The 17,017-nt window shown below is 45.0% G+C and overlaps 1 protein-coding gene across 1 annotated transcript in view; it reads left to right on the top strand.

The window, feature by feature from the left end:
- Positions 1 to 9,436, top strand: part of WNT9A (Wnt family member 9A) — a 55,656-nt gene extending 46,220 nt beyond the window's left edge. The window contains exon 4 of the mRNA XM_055709716.1: positions 7,230 to 9,436. Coding sequence (XP_055565691.1) covers positions 7,230 to 7,703 — 474 coding nt within the window. The 3' untranslated portion in view covers positions 7,704 to 9,436. The remainder of the gene's footprint in view (positions 1 to 7,229) is intronic.
- The last annotated feature ends 7,581 nt before the right edge of the window (positions 9,437 to 17,017 follow it).

Here is a 17,017-nt window from a genome sequence, read left to right as displayed (position 1 = left end):
TCACATAACATGTTATCAGAGCATACCACCCTCCTCATTTCTGTATCTCCATTTTATAGAGGGGAAATTGAGACCCAGAAAGATTAAGTGACTTACTAAAGGTCACACACAGGCGTAGCAAAGCAGAGACTTGCACCCTGGTCTCCTGTTGCAGAGACAGTGTTTACAAGCACTGCCCATCCAGTCTCATATGGTTCCTACTAGCAAACATGATTCCGGTCAAACTCTATAGTCAAACAGGCAAGTTTAAATGCTAATCCCTCTGTTTTTCTGCACCCTCAAAGTGTAGTAATTGTTCTTTTCTATGAGACAAATCCATATGAACTTACTAATAGAGCTGGTGTGTGGAAAACCCAAAAGGAGACATAATGCATCCTTTAGGGGTGTGTTTGCAGCAAGAAAACAAGCATCACACTTCTACTGAGGTACAACTGAAACCTAGCAAAGAGCAGCCTCTCCGAGACTAGCTCTTGACTTTGTACGTACAGATCAGTTTGCAGGACCACCACTAGTAATGATTGCTCCAGGTTGTGACAGGTAGGAATGCACAGGCATGCTCTCTGGATTTTCTGCTCCTTTCAGGCTGAGGTGGGCTCAGCCAAAGCCTTTCTAAGGGCTGGAAATCAATGCTCTCGAAAAAAACCTGCTTGCTGTGTCCCATAAGTAACTGCAGTTCATTGTTTATGTGGAGCTTTCTTAGCACGTGAAGCATACTAGGAATACTGAAAGGGAAAAATACTTTTAAAGTTCTCAGTCTAATGTTGGGTTGTGTTATTCTATGTTTAAGCATTTGTATTTTAACACATATTTCATTAAACTGTGAGTGTTCATATTTTTAAAGAAGGAAGACTAGTGGAAAGGCTAAAACTGCTCTGAAAAAAGTTTCAGAACAGGCTCAAAAGAAAGGTTTTTTTTTTAACAAGATGAAGGAAAAAGGGAAGAAAAGGAAAAGAAAACTTCTAATAACCTGTGAAACTTATAATTTGACCAATGGCCAGTGTTAAGGGACAAGTCTGGTCTTCTAGTTGTTTGGGTGCTCTGAAGGAATGGAGACTGTGGCTGCTGTCCAAACTAACATTAATATTTGAGCTGAGAGAATAACTAAGCCTATTTAAATTGAAGGAGGAAGCATATCTTGAGGATGGAAGAGATGCGATTTGTAAAGCAGCATCCCAAAGCCCCTTCTGAAGTAAGGCAGAATGCAGGCAGGCTTTTTCCTGGATGAGCTGAGCCTAAGGAGGGTCGTTTGCTCCCTCCTCTCCCGCAAACCATAGCGAATGGTTTGAAGCCTGGGAGCCGCAGACCAGCCATGACGACAGCAGAGCTATAACCGAGGAATTCCCACGGCTGCGTGTCCGCTTCGCACTGCTGCTGCCCAGACAAGAGTTGTCTGAAAACCACCGCCGGAGCCCCGTGACCCAGCTGGGAATGAATGGGAATCTGTCCTCAGCGTTTCAGCTAAAACACTGAGAAATTGTGTGTTGCAGCATGTCTGAGACTGATCATTACGGGGGCACTTAGTCTGAGCTTCGTAGCAAACCATTGTTGTGAGGGAGGATTACATGTTGCATAGCAATGCTCTGCTGTGATCCCTTTTCCCTATGGCTCTTGTAAAGCCATTTGGGCAGGCGGTCTTGCAGTGCTATCTAATTTCTTCTTAACAGCAAACACCAATAAAGACTATTCAGTCTTGCTCTATCATAATTGTTTTCCCTGTTGTGCCTTTGTCAGTATTTGGTATTCTCACGATGAGAACGATGGGAGTTAGTGTTCCTAAGTTAAACTAATTTGCTCAAAGAGCTTTGTTTTCCTCCCAAACTGCTCTCCTTTTTGAGACTGCCAGACTCGGGGCTTGTCCAAAGGAGAGTGGGAGGATGCAATTTCGATGTGTGATGCTGTCCCTGAAGCACTAGCTGTCTTTGCTCAACTTTGCTTTCACAGTAGATGCTCTCCACAGCATATAATAAGGACTGAAATGCACACTTGTGGTGTCTTCTCCTGAGTTACTACAACTCTGCCAAGGTGTGGTATCTACAGCACTTAGGCCGTAGGGAGCATGACATGTTTCGTGCTTTGGATTTAAGCTGGTACAGTTTGTTTCCCATCTGTGATGTATAGAAGCATGCATGTGGCCACTTACCTTGGTGTAGATGAATAAGTGGTGATGCCACATGTGCTCAAAAGAGGTGCATGTCTCTGGAGGCGGATCAGGCTTTGAACTGATGTGCCTTGGAAAGAAAGCAGGTGCTACCTGTGGCTCTGGAAATGATAAACTTGTATTAAAAATCTTATTCTGCCTTGTGTACCCTAGACTTTTTGGTAATAACAGTGAAGTTGCTCTACCCTGGAAATCCCTCCAGGTTTGGAAGCATGATCTAGACATTTACCCCTTTGTCCCAGAGCCCAGCCAGGAACGGTTTTGCCAACACTGCTCTGAGCAACCTGCTGACTTGGCGAAGGCTTGCAGTGCTTCCTGCAGGAATGGGTGGATTTAAGTGTCTCTGACAGGAGCCTGCAACAAGAGGAGGAAGGTCTTTGTGGAAGCAGGGGAACGAGAGGGGAAACAGAAGGGCTTTGCCAAGATTCATTTTAGCCCATGGGTGGTTAGGGGGCCTGTAGGCAGCAGTTCTCCATCATGCATCGCCTTGAGTAGCTGCATCGTGACTGACAGCAGCTGGGGAGGCTGGCTGGCAAAGAAAGTTTTCTAGGATTTTCACTATAACTGCCTCATAACATTCTCGAGCCCTTCTCGGTCCTTCAAGGAGAAGGTTTATGAAGCGGTTGGGATGCACCACGCTTGCACGGTGGCCGTATGAAAATCCGTGTGCTGGATTTCAAGAACTGGTGCATTCATGAGAATGGATACAATGGAAACCTTTTATGCTTTGGTTCACCAGCACACGACATCTAAGCTGTCCTACCTACTGCTTAACGAGTAGCTAGAAGTGGGCGAGGAAAAAAAAAGCAACAGACTGGCATTCATTAGGGGCTTTGTTCATTACCATTAAAGCTCAGACAAGGAGAACAGGGTTAATTGGCCTAAATATATGCATTAGTACCCTTTAAGAGACCTTTATGCTCCTGGAGGAGCAGCTGGTGATGAAGAGCAAGGTTTCATAGTAGCTCAGATAATGCTGGATGCTGATATTTAGACACCTAAATTCATCCCAGGGTGTGGGATTCTGCTCACAGGTTCGGATACCTAAACTGTCGTGCCTCCATCTGAGCTTGGTCCCCAGGCTCCTGTTGGTAGAGATGTGGTCAGCACAGCTGGTGGAGCCTGGAGAGCTGTTCAGTGGGGCACATGCAGATGTCTGCTTCACTGCAGGATCCTCTGCCTACTTTGGCTCCACTCAGATGGGAATTTGGAGTTGTTTCTCAAACACAGGCATTCAAACTCAAATGCCTGCTTCGGTGAGGTCAGCGCTGGCCGGCTGGTGTGATTCAAGTGCCTAAACCCATGTGCCTATTCCTGACTGAAGATCTGCTGCCATCTGCTAGCTGCTGCTCTGTCAGGATCTGGATTTCCAACACGTTTTGTGCCATATCTACCAGCCTCATGTGGATGCCTTGGATATATTGCACTTGCAACGTCTGCTCTGCCGCTGAGCTCGGGAGAGGTGGCTCCTAACAACAGCAGCTCCATCTCCAGGTTCCTTTCCCGCAGTGTGCCCACCAGCTGAGCCAGCTCCTGTTGGTTACTTGCTTTCCCATCTCTTGTACAATGGTGATTGTCTCCTTTTTCCAGGTGGAGCAGACACAAATGGGCTGGGGGAGGTGGAAGGCTTGAGAAAAGCCTGAACCGATGAATGACTGCAGTGTGCAGCCCTTCTGCAAGTATCTCAGCAATTTCATCCAGTTTGCTGATGGTCTGGGCGTGAAATCAGGTGTAGGAGCTTTGTTTCACATGAACTCATCTCTCACTTCTGGACAGCCAGTGAAATGTGAATTTACATAAGGGACAGTATGGGTGAGGGTTGGTTTTTTCCTTCCTTTTTTTTTTTTTCTTGGTGTTGAAACGTGTTCTGTATGCTCTTGTCTAACATTGTGGGATTTCTTGCAGAGTTGGCTAGACACTTTGGCATGCAAAGCGTGACAGCCCCTAACCAAGCCGGCCCAGCTGAGTACTATAAGCAGTAACACATCTCTCTCTGTAACCCGTCACTTGTTTGAATGCTACTGTGTATTATTGGATTGCATTTGAAAAGGTCTTGGCTGTCGCAGGAATGAAGTGTGACCATTGGCCAGGCTTTGCTGAAGGCCGTATTATGCATAGGGTCTTTCTAAAAATGTCTCTGTAATATCAGGATTGGGCCAGACCCCAATTCTGAGTCCATGACCTATTGCACATTTGCACATGGTGCTCAGCAGGACTCATGCAGCCAAATAATTAAGAACCGGATGGTCAGGACATGGACTGGAGCCAGTCTGCTGCTGTCAGGAGGCCATAGTGTAGGCAGATGCCATAATGGGCGGAGGGGGGAGATATTTTTTTTCTTTTTTAGATCCCATAGATGCCCAAAGGAAGGGTGCTTTCAGTAGTACCTTGACAGGAGGCAGCTCTATAAACCAAACTCTGTTCTAACTTGCTATTTTAGGGAGTGGTTATACTTTACCCATGTGAAATCAAAATGTAACCTATTTTTGGGAAAGGGGTGGGGAGAGAGAATTAGAAATATAAAAATCTGTTTATAATCTGTGGACAAAATGTAGGTTATCTGTGACTGTCCAAATAACATATCTGCTCTCATGTTGCCCCTGGAGGAGTCCCAGGTGTAAATCTGTCTCTGGAGAAGGTGGGAGAGAACATTCAGATGACATTTATAAGGAGATGATGGATACGCTTTTGTGCCATGAAGCATCTTTATTGCAGCCTGATTGAAAAGGATGGGATCCTTTGTTTAACATCAGCCAGTTTATGTGTATGGGGTCCTTTACAGCACCCAGGGTGGCTGTTACCACCTTTGTCTCTCCCCAGGCTGAATAACCCTTGGCGCTCTCTTTGCTTTCTTCTCTTCCCTTTCTGATCCTGCTGCTCCTTCCCATCCTGCTTTTTCTGTTGAAAATAACCTTGCCTTTCCATTCCCTCCATCTCGTATGGGAACACTCTCATTCCACCGGCTCTGATTTTCCTCCTGTATTTACACTTTGTGGTGGTCTGAAGAGAGCTATTCCCATGCACGCTATTCCCAGGCAAAACCTGGACATTTTGCTATATGGAGACTGACTTTCTTTTGCTTTGGGAATAAATTAAACATGCACATTTACTTTCTGATATCTGGAAGGAAGTTATTTCCCTCCTTTACAGACATGTGTGATGAGTCGTATTTCTCATTACAGCACCCACTGCAAGTGTTTGAATATTAAAATAAAAAACAATATTAAGTAATTCAGAAAGGATTTGAAACCAAGCCTTGCCCTCAATAATTGTAGTCCAGAGGCATAAGCAGGCAAGAAGTTTAACATAAGAGTCCTGATGTGGAGGGAACAGAATCCACTTTAGTTTCCAAGGGTTTAAATGCCTTCCCTTTGTTTTCCACATGGAGTTTGAAGACCTTGGTCATAAGTGCTCTGCTTTTTTTTTATACATAGAACAAAATACACATTTCCATCCCAGTTGAAAACACATTATAGAAGGTTCTACCAGTACATTATGGAAGTTATGCGAGCCTGGGCCTTGAACCTTGCAGCCTGTTCTTCCCTGGACGGTGTCTTGTGTAGGCAATGTTTGGGCACCGCAGCCCCTGAATGCCTGTGTGATTGTGGCGTTGCTCCACACTCTTGCCTGGTCAAATCTCAGACCCTCCTCACCCTGAGGTGCTGCTGAAGCATCAAGGCAGCAGTTGAGGTTCCTCAGCTTGACATGGTGTAGCTCCTCTTTGTTCCAGATGGGGCAGATAGTTCAGCCTTTAGTGCAGGGTGTCTGTTCCTATGGCCAGAACTGGTAATTTCAGGTCGCTCTATCTCCCTGCAGAGTGACTGCCCCACATCATCTCTCTGGTTAAAAATGGGAGACTGCTCCCCTAGTCCTCCCTGCAGCCACCAGCCCTGCTGCGGTCCCCAGGGGTCACTGCCTGATGGGCTGGGTGCCGAACCCACTGGGATGGACTCTTCTCACTGCAGCATTGACCCACATTTCATGTTTTTTTCCCCCTGACACCTTCTGTGTGAGAAACCAGCCTTCCAGGCTGCCTACAGCTGGTGCCACGGGCAGAGTAAATCCTGGAGGCTGCGTGAAAGCACCTGGAATGACTGAGCCCTTCACACAAGGGTCTGTTTCCTGTTTCTTCACATCTTAATTTTTCAGAGAAAGGGAGGGCAGAGGAGGTGGAGGGAGCCTTGGGCTTCACCCTGCATGCAAACATGGTTCGTTAAACGTATGTTTGGCCAGCAAGCAATGGCACTCTGTTTTTAAAAGCACATGCCAGCTTCTTCGCTGCTAGCAGAAAAAATTGGCAGGTCTTTCTGAACATGCTGCCACACTCTGGAGTAGGATCTTGAACAGAGGTTGGAGAGATGGAAGCTACCTGGAGGTTGTTTTGAGCTGCTGGTTTTGGTGATGGTGATTCAGGCTGCTGTTCTTGAGGGCTTAGATATTTATTTCAGCTCCATGAAGGTTTTTCCTCAGTCACAAAGTGGACCGGGTGGGATGCTATGCCTAGTCACTACTGGTGGAACAGCACAGCTTAACTGTGTTTCCACTGAGCCTGCACTGCTAATGGGGAGCAGCGTGAGTTGTGGTATGGGGAAGTTTCCTATTGTCCACACTCGTGGACACCCCACCTGTGTGTGCCACAGCAGCATTCTCCCTCTTCTCTCCCCTAAACCAACTTCTTCCACTTTTGTTATGTATCTCCTTGTTAAAATAGATAAATAGGTCTTAAAATACGTATTAATCTCTTAGTTGCGTCATACCTCTATCTACGTAGATAAGTGCCAGTACTGGACAGCTGTTGTATACCTTACTAGTATCATTAACTAGCCAATAAAGCAATATTCTGGCAGGTAAATGTCATATTCCTGGGAAATGGGACTCTTCTAAAACAAGCATTTCCTGTAGTACAGGTTTTCTGTCCTCTTCTAACAGAGGGTTGTTCTATTGTCATCAACTTTGTGTTCCAGAAGTGTCTTATAGCAAATGTTGGTGGTTGTTGGGTTTTTTTTTTTCCTCTGTGTCTTGATTTTTTCCCCCGTAACTGATTTTCTTCTGGGGCCGTGTGTGTCTGCAGGTCATCAAAGCTGGAGTGGAGACAACCTGTAAATGCCACGGCGTATCTGGATCCTGTACTGTCCGAACGTGCTGGAGGCAGCTCTCTCCATTCCATGAAATAGGGAAGCAGCTGAAGCAGAAGTACGAGACATCGCTCAAGGTGGGCAGCACTACCAATGAGGCCACGGGGGAAGGAGACATCTCCCCACCCAAGAAGTCCAACCCTGGTCACAGTGATCAAATCCCAAGGACTACGGATCTTGTCTACATTGACGATTCCCCAAGCTTCTGTATGATGAGTAGATACTCACCTGGGACTTCGGGAAGGAAATGTTACAAAGACAAGAACTGTGACAGCATCTGCTGCGGGCGAGGGCACAACACGCAGAGCCGGGTGGTCACCCGTCCGTGCCAGTGCCAGGTCCGCTGGTGCTGCTATGTGGAATGCAAGCAGTGCACCCAGAGAGAAGAGGTTTACACCTGCAAAGACTGACGCGTCTTCTGCTTGATGGCAACCCTCGGTGACGGGCAGTGGCGATCTATGAGAACTGCATATGGAGACAAACAGGGTTTGATTGACCTTCTGGGATCTGAAAGCTATGTTGAGACATAAGCACTTTGTAGGGTACAGGTGACCCAGCTGTGTTGCTGTTTTGTTTTTGTTTTGTTTTTTTTTTTCCTGTAGACTGGATTTTAATGAGGTCCAACCATGTGGAAATAAGTGCCTGTCACACTGGGGTTAGACACCAGTTGACCTTCACCTTAGTCGTCTACGCAGTTTGATGGATCGTTTCCTTGGAACACCTTGATCGTTTCGCCAATCCTCCATGAACTCCTGGCCTGATATATTCTCTTTGGCATAAATAACCTGTGCTCCTTTGTTCCTGAAGCTTACCCAGCTGCTTAGAGAGATAAGCAGATGCAAAAGGAAGATCTTTCTGCTTTCAATGCAACGGTGTGGGAAGCGGTCATTTATGTCCCTTTCTACAACTGGAGAGAGGCATGCAGGGAAAGCAGGAACGGCCCTGATGGTTCGTTCCTCTGCTGGGGCTTCTGCACGTCGAGCCCACCAGGCTCTGACAGAGCCCCCTGGCAGGGCGAGCTCTTTAACCACAGCTCCGTATCCACATCCATTGATCACCAAATACAGCTCAAAAAACATTGGGTCTACCGTGTTGCAGACAGAAACATATCCAAGAAAGAGGTTGGGAAGCCAGTAGAAAACCAGATGTGCCTGTCCCCTTCAGTCCAATCACATGGTTTTTTTTAAAACAATTTCATCAAATGCGGTTTCTTTAGCACTATCACCGTCTTAATTATTTTTTTTTAAAAAAACCACTAGATACTTTTGTTTTATTTTCGTTTTGTGCATGATTTATTTTTCTCTCCTCTTCCCACCTCTTGTTGATCGGATTCACCCTGTGGTAACTGCTTCAGAAATCTGAACTGGAACTTTTTAGTCTTATGCCAGCTGAATTTGGACGTGCATTTCTGAGTAGGACAAGAGAAACTGGAGTGCATCTTGGAATGTGGTGCTGCCTCGCATTGTATAGCAGCCGTTTTGGAGTGGAGAAGACTTCTGGAGGAGTTGACTTTGATTTTATTAGGTCATCATTCCATTTACTCTAAACTATGGCAGTGGTACATGACACAAGCTGTATGTAAACCCTATGACCTTAAAATATTTTTTTTTTTAACCACTAGATTACGAACTGTATTTTAAAAATACAACTGCTAAATTTTAACCAACTCTTGGATTCGGAACAACCAATTGATGCAGAGACAAACTATCAAGTGGCCAGAGAAGCCAGAAATGGACTGCAGTGGTAGATCACTCTGACACTGTGAAATAGATGACAACCTTTAGCATTTCTTTTTTCCTTTGAAGAGGATACTTACAATCCAGGATTTGATGCGGCAATATTCTTCAGTCATATAGAAGTGGATTGGAAGCAGCTGGTGAATGCCTCAACGAAGCTTTCTAAGGAAACACTGGAGAGCAGAGGGCATTTTATTTTACTTTTGGTAGCAATTTTTTATTGTCCAGTAGTAGCAATTTCCACCAATTTGATAGAAGCCATTAATCTGGTACTCAAAAGAAGAAATCTGCCTGGAGTTTTTCAAGCAGTAGTAGATGTTAGCCAAGCAAAAAGAGAGCAGTTTCCCAAGATGGACCATTATTTTTCAGGTTTTTTTTCTTTTCTTTCTTTCTTTTTAATTTCTGCTCCCCCCCCACCCCCCCGCCCCCCAAATAGTAGCCACTAATATTTAAGCTGTTCATGTGCATCTACTGGGAGGAGAAAATATTTTTTTTTTTTCTTAGTAACAAATACTTGCAGTACAACCTGGCTCGTTGGCATCAAGTCTTGAGGTGGAGGCATGGGGCAGGATGGGATGTTACTGTTAGTAGCACTATGGTCTTGCAAAGTGAAGCATACTGTTTCTTTTTTGATGTTTGCTTATTTGCTGTACAATTCGGGAGGTTGGGGTAGTGCTGGAGCAGGAGGAATCCACACGCGGCGTTTGTCCCTTCCACCACAGCAAATGCACGTTGGTGCATTTGACGCAGAAAGTTTGCAGGAAGGTCTCTCAGCTCCTGGGAGATGCACCGCTTTGAAAGTCACCCACGAGCAGTTTATCTAATGGTTTGAAAAATAAACTGACTAGAAACCTATTGTTCAGTGTGTCCATGTGTGTGTATATATACACACACGCTGACACACATATATATAAATATTGAACGAACATTTATTTATTGTAAAGCCCTTCAGAAGGACCTTCTTATGGTTTCAATGTGGTATTATGTTAAATTCTCTTTCTCCCTCTGTCTCTGTCTCTCTCTCTCTCTCTCACGTATGTGCAAACTCACTGTTACATTTCTGTGTGTGTGCTAGAATAGCTCTTCCCCTCCAAAGTAAGGCCAGATCCAAACCTGCTCAGAACAGGAGGATTTTTGGGTCTGAGTTACTATTTCTGGCTCCATTCTTTTTTTTTTTAAATACTTGTTCTTAATTAAAGAATGGGCTGCAATATATGTGCATTATTATTTTTATTATTATTAATTATTATTTTTATTATTGTTATATTTAAACCATGGGCCTCATTTTCCTTCTTTTCACTGGTGTCTCTGTCTCCGTTGACCTCGCTGGAGTAACTCTGCATTGCACTGGTGTGAGAGGAGAATGAGTCCCTAGATGCAGAAGAGAGGGTGGTGTTGGCATAGATATCATTGCAGAGAAATGCCTGGGTCGGCTGGGGATAGGGGCACTTGGTGTGTTTGGCAGCGGGGGGAGAGAGAGGTGGGTGGGCAATAAGGCAGGCTGTCAAAGCTTGACTAGAAGAAAGTGGCAAAGAGTGAATGAACTACTGAGTGAAAGAGCTCTTCTGTGTATTATAATTCACGCACTGAAGCCTGGATGCTTTCTGTAAGTATTTAAAAAAAAATCAAAAAAAAAATCAAAAAAAAACCACCACAAAAAACAAATTGTATTTATGTTAATGTGGATATATTACTTGCCTGTTATATATTGTAAATAGCAAGGTTTATTCTCCTGTGGTTAAAAAAAAAATTATAAATAACTAAATAGTAGCGAGGCACATGTGTTAAATGTATAGGCAGTGTATAAAATATACTAACACTCTGAAATCAGGAGAACTTGTCTTCTTGGCCTTTTGACCTAGGGTGGTAAAACATACGTGGGTTATTTTTCTTTCCCCCCCACCGCGTTGTGTGTGCTTTGGGTGGGGGAGTGTTTAGTCCCAGCGTTTTCCAATGTTTGCCTTATCTTTGAAGAAAGACTTGGGGGGCGGGGGGGGGGCAGGGAGCGGAAACCTTGTTTTGGAAAAATCCAGTGGAGCTTGAGTAGGATGGAACAAGTAGCGGCTGGCAGAATTGACTTGGGTTTTCTGCTGGTGATAGATGTGTGTTGGGATTGCATTAACCCAGGGAGCAAGAGCTTCTGCTTGCACCGCTCCGTACGCGAGCTCAGAGAGCCCTAGATGAGAGACTCCAAAGCCCTCTATAAAACATTGCGTGGTCTCCAGTAAAACCCATTTGTGTTCCAGCTCTAGGAAACTGGATTTTTCCAGAAAGGCTAATTCTGCCACCACACCATTGGATCTCCAGTGCAATTCAATGAAATTGCTTGGTTTTGTAAAACTACTACAAGAGTGGGTTTGGGTCCCTGACTTTTTCATGGTGTCGTTTCATATATATATATAAAAAAAAAAGTGCAAAGCAACTTTCCCCCTTTTTCTTACCCCCAGAAAAACAGGCTTTTGCGGCAGATGTAACTGGACGGGTGTAGGGGAGGTTTCTGATCCCCTTTAACTCCCTGTCCCCCCCAAAAGCGTCAATGTGTTGGTTCTCCTAAGCTGATCCAGCAAGACTTGCGAGATCAGTTTTGGGGTGGGGGGGTGCAACCATTATTTATATAACTTTTTTATTAATTTTTTTAAAAGAGAAGTTAGCTGATGGAAGAATATTTTTATTGAATAGTGCATTTAGTTATGTCAGAAATATAAAAAAAATATATAATATTTTTGTAAACAAGGCAAACTGAAAATGTTTGCTGTTTTATATTAGAATTTTCTATTAAAAGAAATAAAACCCCCCACAAATAATTGTTGCACCCATCATCTGATTTTAACAAGCTTCTATTCTGTGTGACTGACATATATGCCGGATGTGGAGACATGCAAAACAAGTCCTAAACATTACGTTCTCACTGTCCTCCAGCTCTGAAAAGACTCCAGTTGGTGAAACAAACAGTGTTTAGTCAAAGGGGCTTGCTTTTTTTTGTTTGTTTGTTTTTTGGATTCTTGACACTAAAAATGAGTTATGAAGAATAAGTAGCTTGTAATTAAAATACAAAAACCTAACCCGAAACTTGAAGCTTACCCTTCTTTAGTTGTGCATCCTGGTCTTGAGATGGCTCTGGATGGAGGAAAGTTGAAACCTATTTACAGTAACTGGATCAATAACTAGATGTTTGCCATTGATCTCCATTGGCCTGGGAAGAATGACTCTTAAAACTGTTGGGGAAAAAAAAAATAATCTGAGTACATGGGAAGGTTAAATGAAGAGGACCAAATTCCAGACTTGATCTAACACAAGCAGTTTTTATCTATTTGAATGAGGCAGTGTAGAAATGGGGAGTTGGGACCTTGGTCGGCTGTGGTTCAGGAAGCCTGTCGTTCACCTTTGGAAGCAAGGATGAGTTATGGACCATCTGTTTCCAAAAGAGCTTTTGGGATTGCTGGTTTGGAGACCTGAGCAGGGGCAAAATAATTTCTGAAGTTGGTGTTTGTTTTTGTTTTTTTGGTTGTTTTTTTTTTGCAGCCAGCCAGCTCGTACACATCTGCCTTCCGTCAGCCCAGGTCTTGAATTTCTTTGTTAATTGTTTTTCAGCTGCCCTGTGTTAGTGAACATGCATTAGGTTGGTTTGGCTGTGGTAGGGTTGGACGAGAACCCAGATGAAGGGACAGATTCTTGAGAGTACTTTCATGGAGTAGATGCTGCTTAAGGTAATTTTCTGGTGGATTACGGTGCCTGTGAAAAATTCCTCAGTTGATGTTGCAGTAAAATTAGGTCTGTTCTGTACTCAAACAGGTGCAGCAAAGCTCTTCGTTCCTGGTTTGCTGGGCTCTGCGTGCACATCTGTTGGGTTGAATCTGGCTTCCATGAGCAGCTCGTCCTGCCTTTCAGTTTTCGGGATGCTAACTAGGTGATGAATTTTGGAGAGCAACATTTTCCTGCAGGAGAAATGGTGCCTTTTAGGACCATTGCTGCTCGTGTAACTCAAAGGAGGCTCAGTACCGCACAGGATCAGTCCTGTAGAAAAGTGGTCATTGCTAAAGCAGTCAAACTTAGGGCCAGGGATATTGCCGTTGAATAGCTTTTAGATCTGTTTTTCGGTGATGAACATTGGATTGGACTGAGCAATTTACACGTTCCAGGAAACAGAGTCTTTCTGAACAACACAGGACTCTGTAGTACCTGTGGGTGGGGAGGAAGAGCAGATGGATTTTGCAAGCACAGTTTAGTTCTGGTATCGTGGTGGGCTTCCTGTAACTGCATTTATTCAGGTGCAGGGAGTCAGTAGGGTTGAGGCCATAAGCGGTTCAGACACAGAAAGTTCAGCAGGCTTATCAGGGGACACATCTGAATAACTCATTTGCCACAGTTGCTGCTGCATGTTTGCAGAAATGGGCAAACCCCTTCTCAACAGCATTGGGCAAGGTGACCCAAAGGGGCAGGAGATTCCTCCCTCACCCAGTCCTCCTTTTTGTCACAGGGTTGCTCAGGAAAGTGGGGGGAGATGCTGACATGCTTGGGGTAGCGGGGCATTTGTAGTGAGCCTGGAATCATCCCTCGCTGGATGCTGAGCCCATGGTCTGCAGTCAGTGTGGCCACCTCCTGCAAGCGTTGTGGCCCATGGGAGGTGCCACTTTTCCCCTGCTGACAATAGAAGGGGATAAAGACACAGAAACCTAGGTTAATAGAAGTTAATAGAAGTGGGGATGAGTTTAAGACTAATTAAATTATGTGTGGATAACCCTGCCAGCTCCTGTTGGGTATGGACCCATTCGAAACAGCATCACCAAACCAGCACAGGAATTTTCCCTTGTTCCACCCTGCTGCAGTCTCTTAACGATGCCCTTTGAGGCCTGAATGTAAAGTCTAGGATTTGTTTTGCACACCTGGGATGGCATTTCCTTTTAAAGGGAGGTGGGAATACTAACATGAAGGATTAGTATTTTTCTTTTGTTTTTCGTTTTGTTTTTTTTTTGTTTTTGTTTTTTTTCCAGTGTCTTATGGGAGCCTAAGTTATTTTTCTCTACCTCATATGTACAGCTTGTAGGTATAAATCTGATTCTGAGTGACTGTTGAGAATGTATTTAAGTTATTTAACATCTTTGTATAACAAAAAAAGCCAGAACAAATGAAACAATAAATGTATTTTAAATTATACTTGAAGCATGTTCCTCTTTCTTTGCATCTGTTGGAAAAGGTCTGTGTCCAGTGGCTGTGGTAGCCCCTGTGCCTCCCTCAGCAGGAGCTCTGTCCTCTGGTCCTGGAGCCAGCCTGCCCTTGTGGCTAATGTAAGCCTCAAAAGACCGTAAAGCCTAGCAGAGTGGCAAGTGTGTTGCCTAGATGAGCAGGATGGTGTATTTCCAACATGCGGTCATAGTATGCTTTGGGAGAGGTGAAACGATCCCTAGTAATTGGTTGAGTGGTGGAGATCCTCAGCTCTTTGATCTCATTGCAGTCTCCCCCCTGCTTTGAAAGCCCCCGGGCTTTCAGGGGAAGGGATGCTCGCAGCCTTCATAGGGGAAAGTGTTCTTTTCTCTCTGCAGTAGTTATGCCTGCAGAAAGCAGGGTCGATAGCTCAGGAAACAGGTCCTCAACAAGCCCAGCCCTGGCAACAATTAACTCTTGCCCAGTGAACTCTGAGATCTGTCCATCTCAGGCCCTTGAGCTGGCCCTCCGATCACAGCCCAGGTAGTGCCTCAGAATTTAAAATGTAGTTGCTCTTGTAGCAGTACCGTGAGCCGGAGAAATGCCTCTACACTGATTTTGCAAGGCCAGAACGCCCAGATTCCTGCTCTTCCCCCCCACCCCCTCATATCTTCTGCTCTCCCAGTCAAATAGCTCACAAAGTACAATCAGATTTGGGACTGTTAGAGTGCTCGTGTTTGGGCTGGTCACTGTACAGGTGTTCTGAGCAATACAGTGTTAAACAAACTCAGGAGGTTGATGGACATCATCAGCTTTCTGTGGGATTGCATTAGTCATCATACTTTGCTGGAGAAGTCATGATACCTTGGCAGAATGTCACTGTCGTGATTGCAGAGTTACTTTGATCAAGTAACTGGCTGGAGCTCAGAATAGGTAGGACATGAACAAATTTAGTCTGGCTGAATGGCAACAGTTTAAAAAATTGTCATTATCCCAGGCTACATACTGTCTTGCCTGATCAAATGTCTTTTTCTCCACAATGGCCCCTGGAGCTATTTAGTACCTAAAATGCATTTCAGCTGAGCTTTAAATAACCAGAGCCTGTTGCTGTTCATCTTACAACCTACTAATGACTCAAACATGGGTGACCTGGGTTTGCAAAGCCTCTGAGAAATGACACGGTGCCCCCATACGTGAGCACATGCAATGAGATGCTGCTTCTCTGGACCACAGCTGTGGGCTGGTTCACGGATACCTCTTTTTCATGTGGATGAGGAGAAAGCTTAGACATCAACCAGCAGCTGCCTGAGGTCCAACTGGTCAACGTGTTTAAAAGAAATGAAGAAACATGCCACCCCAAAACCCGGCCCTAGATTAGACAAAACTTGTGGCAGAAAAGACCTTGAGATAGCTAGTGGTGAACTATTAAGTAAGAGGCTATTTAGATTCCTGGGCTACTGTCTGTTGAGACAGGCAACCAGGAACAGGCACCCTTGTCATCTCCCTCAATGTCAAGTACTCAAGTTAACATAAAGCATCTTTATGGGGTGGGGTAAGTAAAAGCGTGTAACCAGCACTGGTAGTTCAGCTGGCAGGGCATAACTTCCCACCCTGCAGTAACTTCCCGGCTCTCACAGTGCCCAGGTGTGGCTTCTCAACAGTCTGGCACCCCGTGGAGGCAGCTAAGTGTGGTCCGGATGATTCAAACAAGCAGAGTGCCAAGCCAAGGTGCTTGGCAGACTGGCTGGGCACATAAGAGAAAAACTGAGCTCGGAAAGAGCTTGAGCTGCAGCTGTCCTTTCAGTTTACCCTTGATAGACTGCTGTACATCCCAGGTTAGGCTGTTAAACAAGGGCTACTGTGTCCTTGATTGCATGCTGCAGGACTTTGACAACTCTGGCTTGTGTCTCCAAAGTCAGAGTTTGTTCTCCAAGTCTCTTCTTCCCATGCATGCAAAATTCTTGCATTTGTTTTACCTTCCAATCTCATTTTCCACCGTGGTACAGCAATCGCATCCAGGCCTTTAACCAACCCCTTAAGAGATAGCTCCTCAGTACCTCACACACTGTCCATCCTCAGTCAGAGGTGACAGTATCTTCATCCAGTGTCATACTGATGTTGGTATCGTATCACACAGTTGCACTCCTCACAGCGTATTATCTGCAGCACCCACCCAAGGAAATGTTTACTAAATCAGCGAGAACCCTGCAAAACCAGTGCACCTCTGCTTTGGTTTTGCTTTGCCCCTTCTTGTGACGAGAAAGATCAACTCCGAGCTCTGAGGAGCCAGGCAGGTACTTTGGCTGATGTCTGGTCTGGGTAGTTTTGTGCAGGAAGAGTGGGTGATTGGAGATGATGGGACTGGAGATGGGGATCTGTGGAGCTACCTCTGGTCTATGACCCGTCAAACCCTGCAGTGTACCTCCCTGCCTTCTTCAGCTTCCCAACGGACCTTGCATTAGACTTCCTGGCAGTTGGGTAATAGAGAAATCGCAGGCTTGAAACCTCACAGCCAGCCTCCGCCAGACCCTTAAAGAGCTGCTAATGTGAGTCGTAAAGCCGCAGTAGCCTAGGATGTAGCAGCGTTTTGACAGCTGTTCCCACAGAGGAAGTGGGTGAAGCTAGAATGCGTATTGTAAGAATTTGGGATTTATTTATTTTTTTTTTTAAAAGGTATCAAATGAGAGACTTCACCTCCAGGAAAATAAAATAGGTTTCCTTCCCCCTTTTCTCCCATTGCTTTCCTTAGGGCCACTGCTATGTCTTTGCAAGAAGGTGGTTTCAGCCTGCATCTGTGGATGTGCTGAGCAGCAGGGAAGCATGAGAATGAAGTGAAACCAAATAAC

Source organism: Falco cherrug, chromosome 4 (genome assembly GCF_023634085.1).
Source record: "Falco cherrug isolate bFalChe1 chromosome 4, bFalChe1.pri, whole genome shotgun sequence".
NCBI classification, from domain to species: Eukaryota; Metazoa; Chordata; class Aves; order Falconiformes; family Falconidae; genus Falco; species Falco cherrug.
Note: the sequence above shows the minus strand (reverse complement) of the source record. Positions and strands in the feature narration are given on the sequence as shown.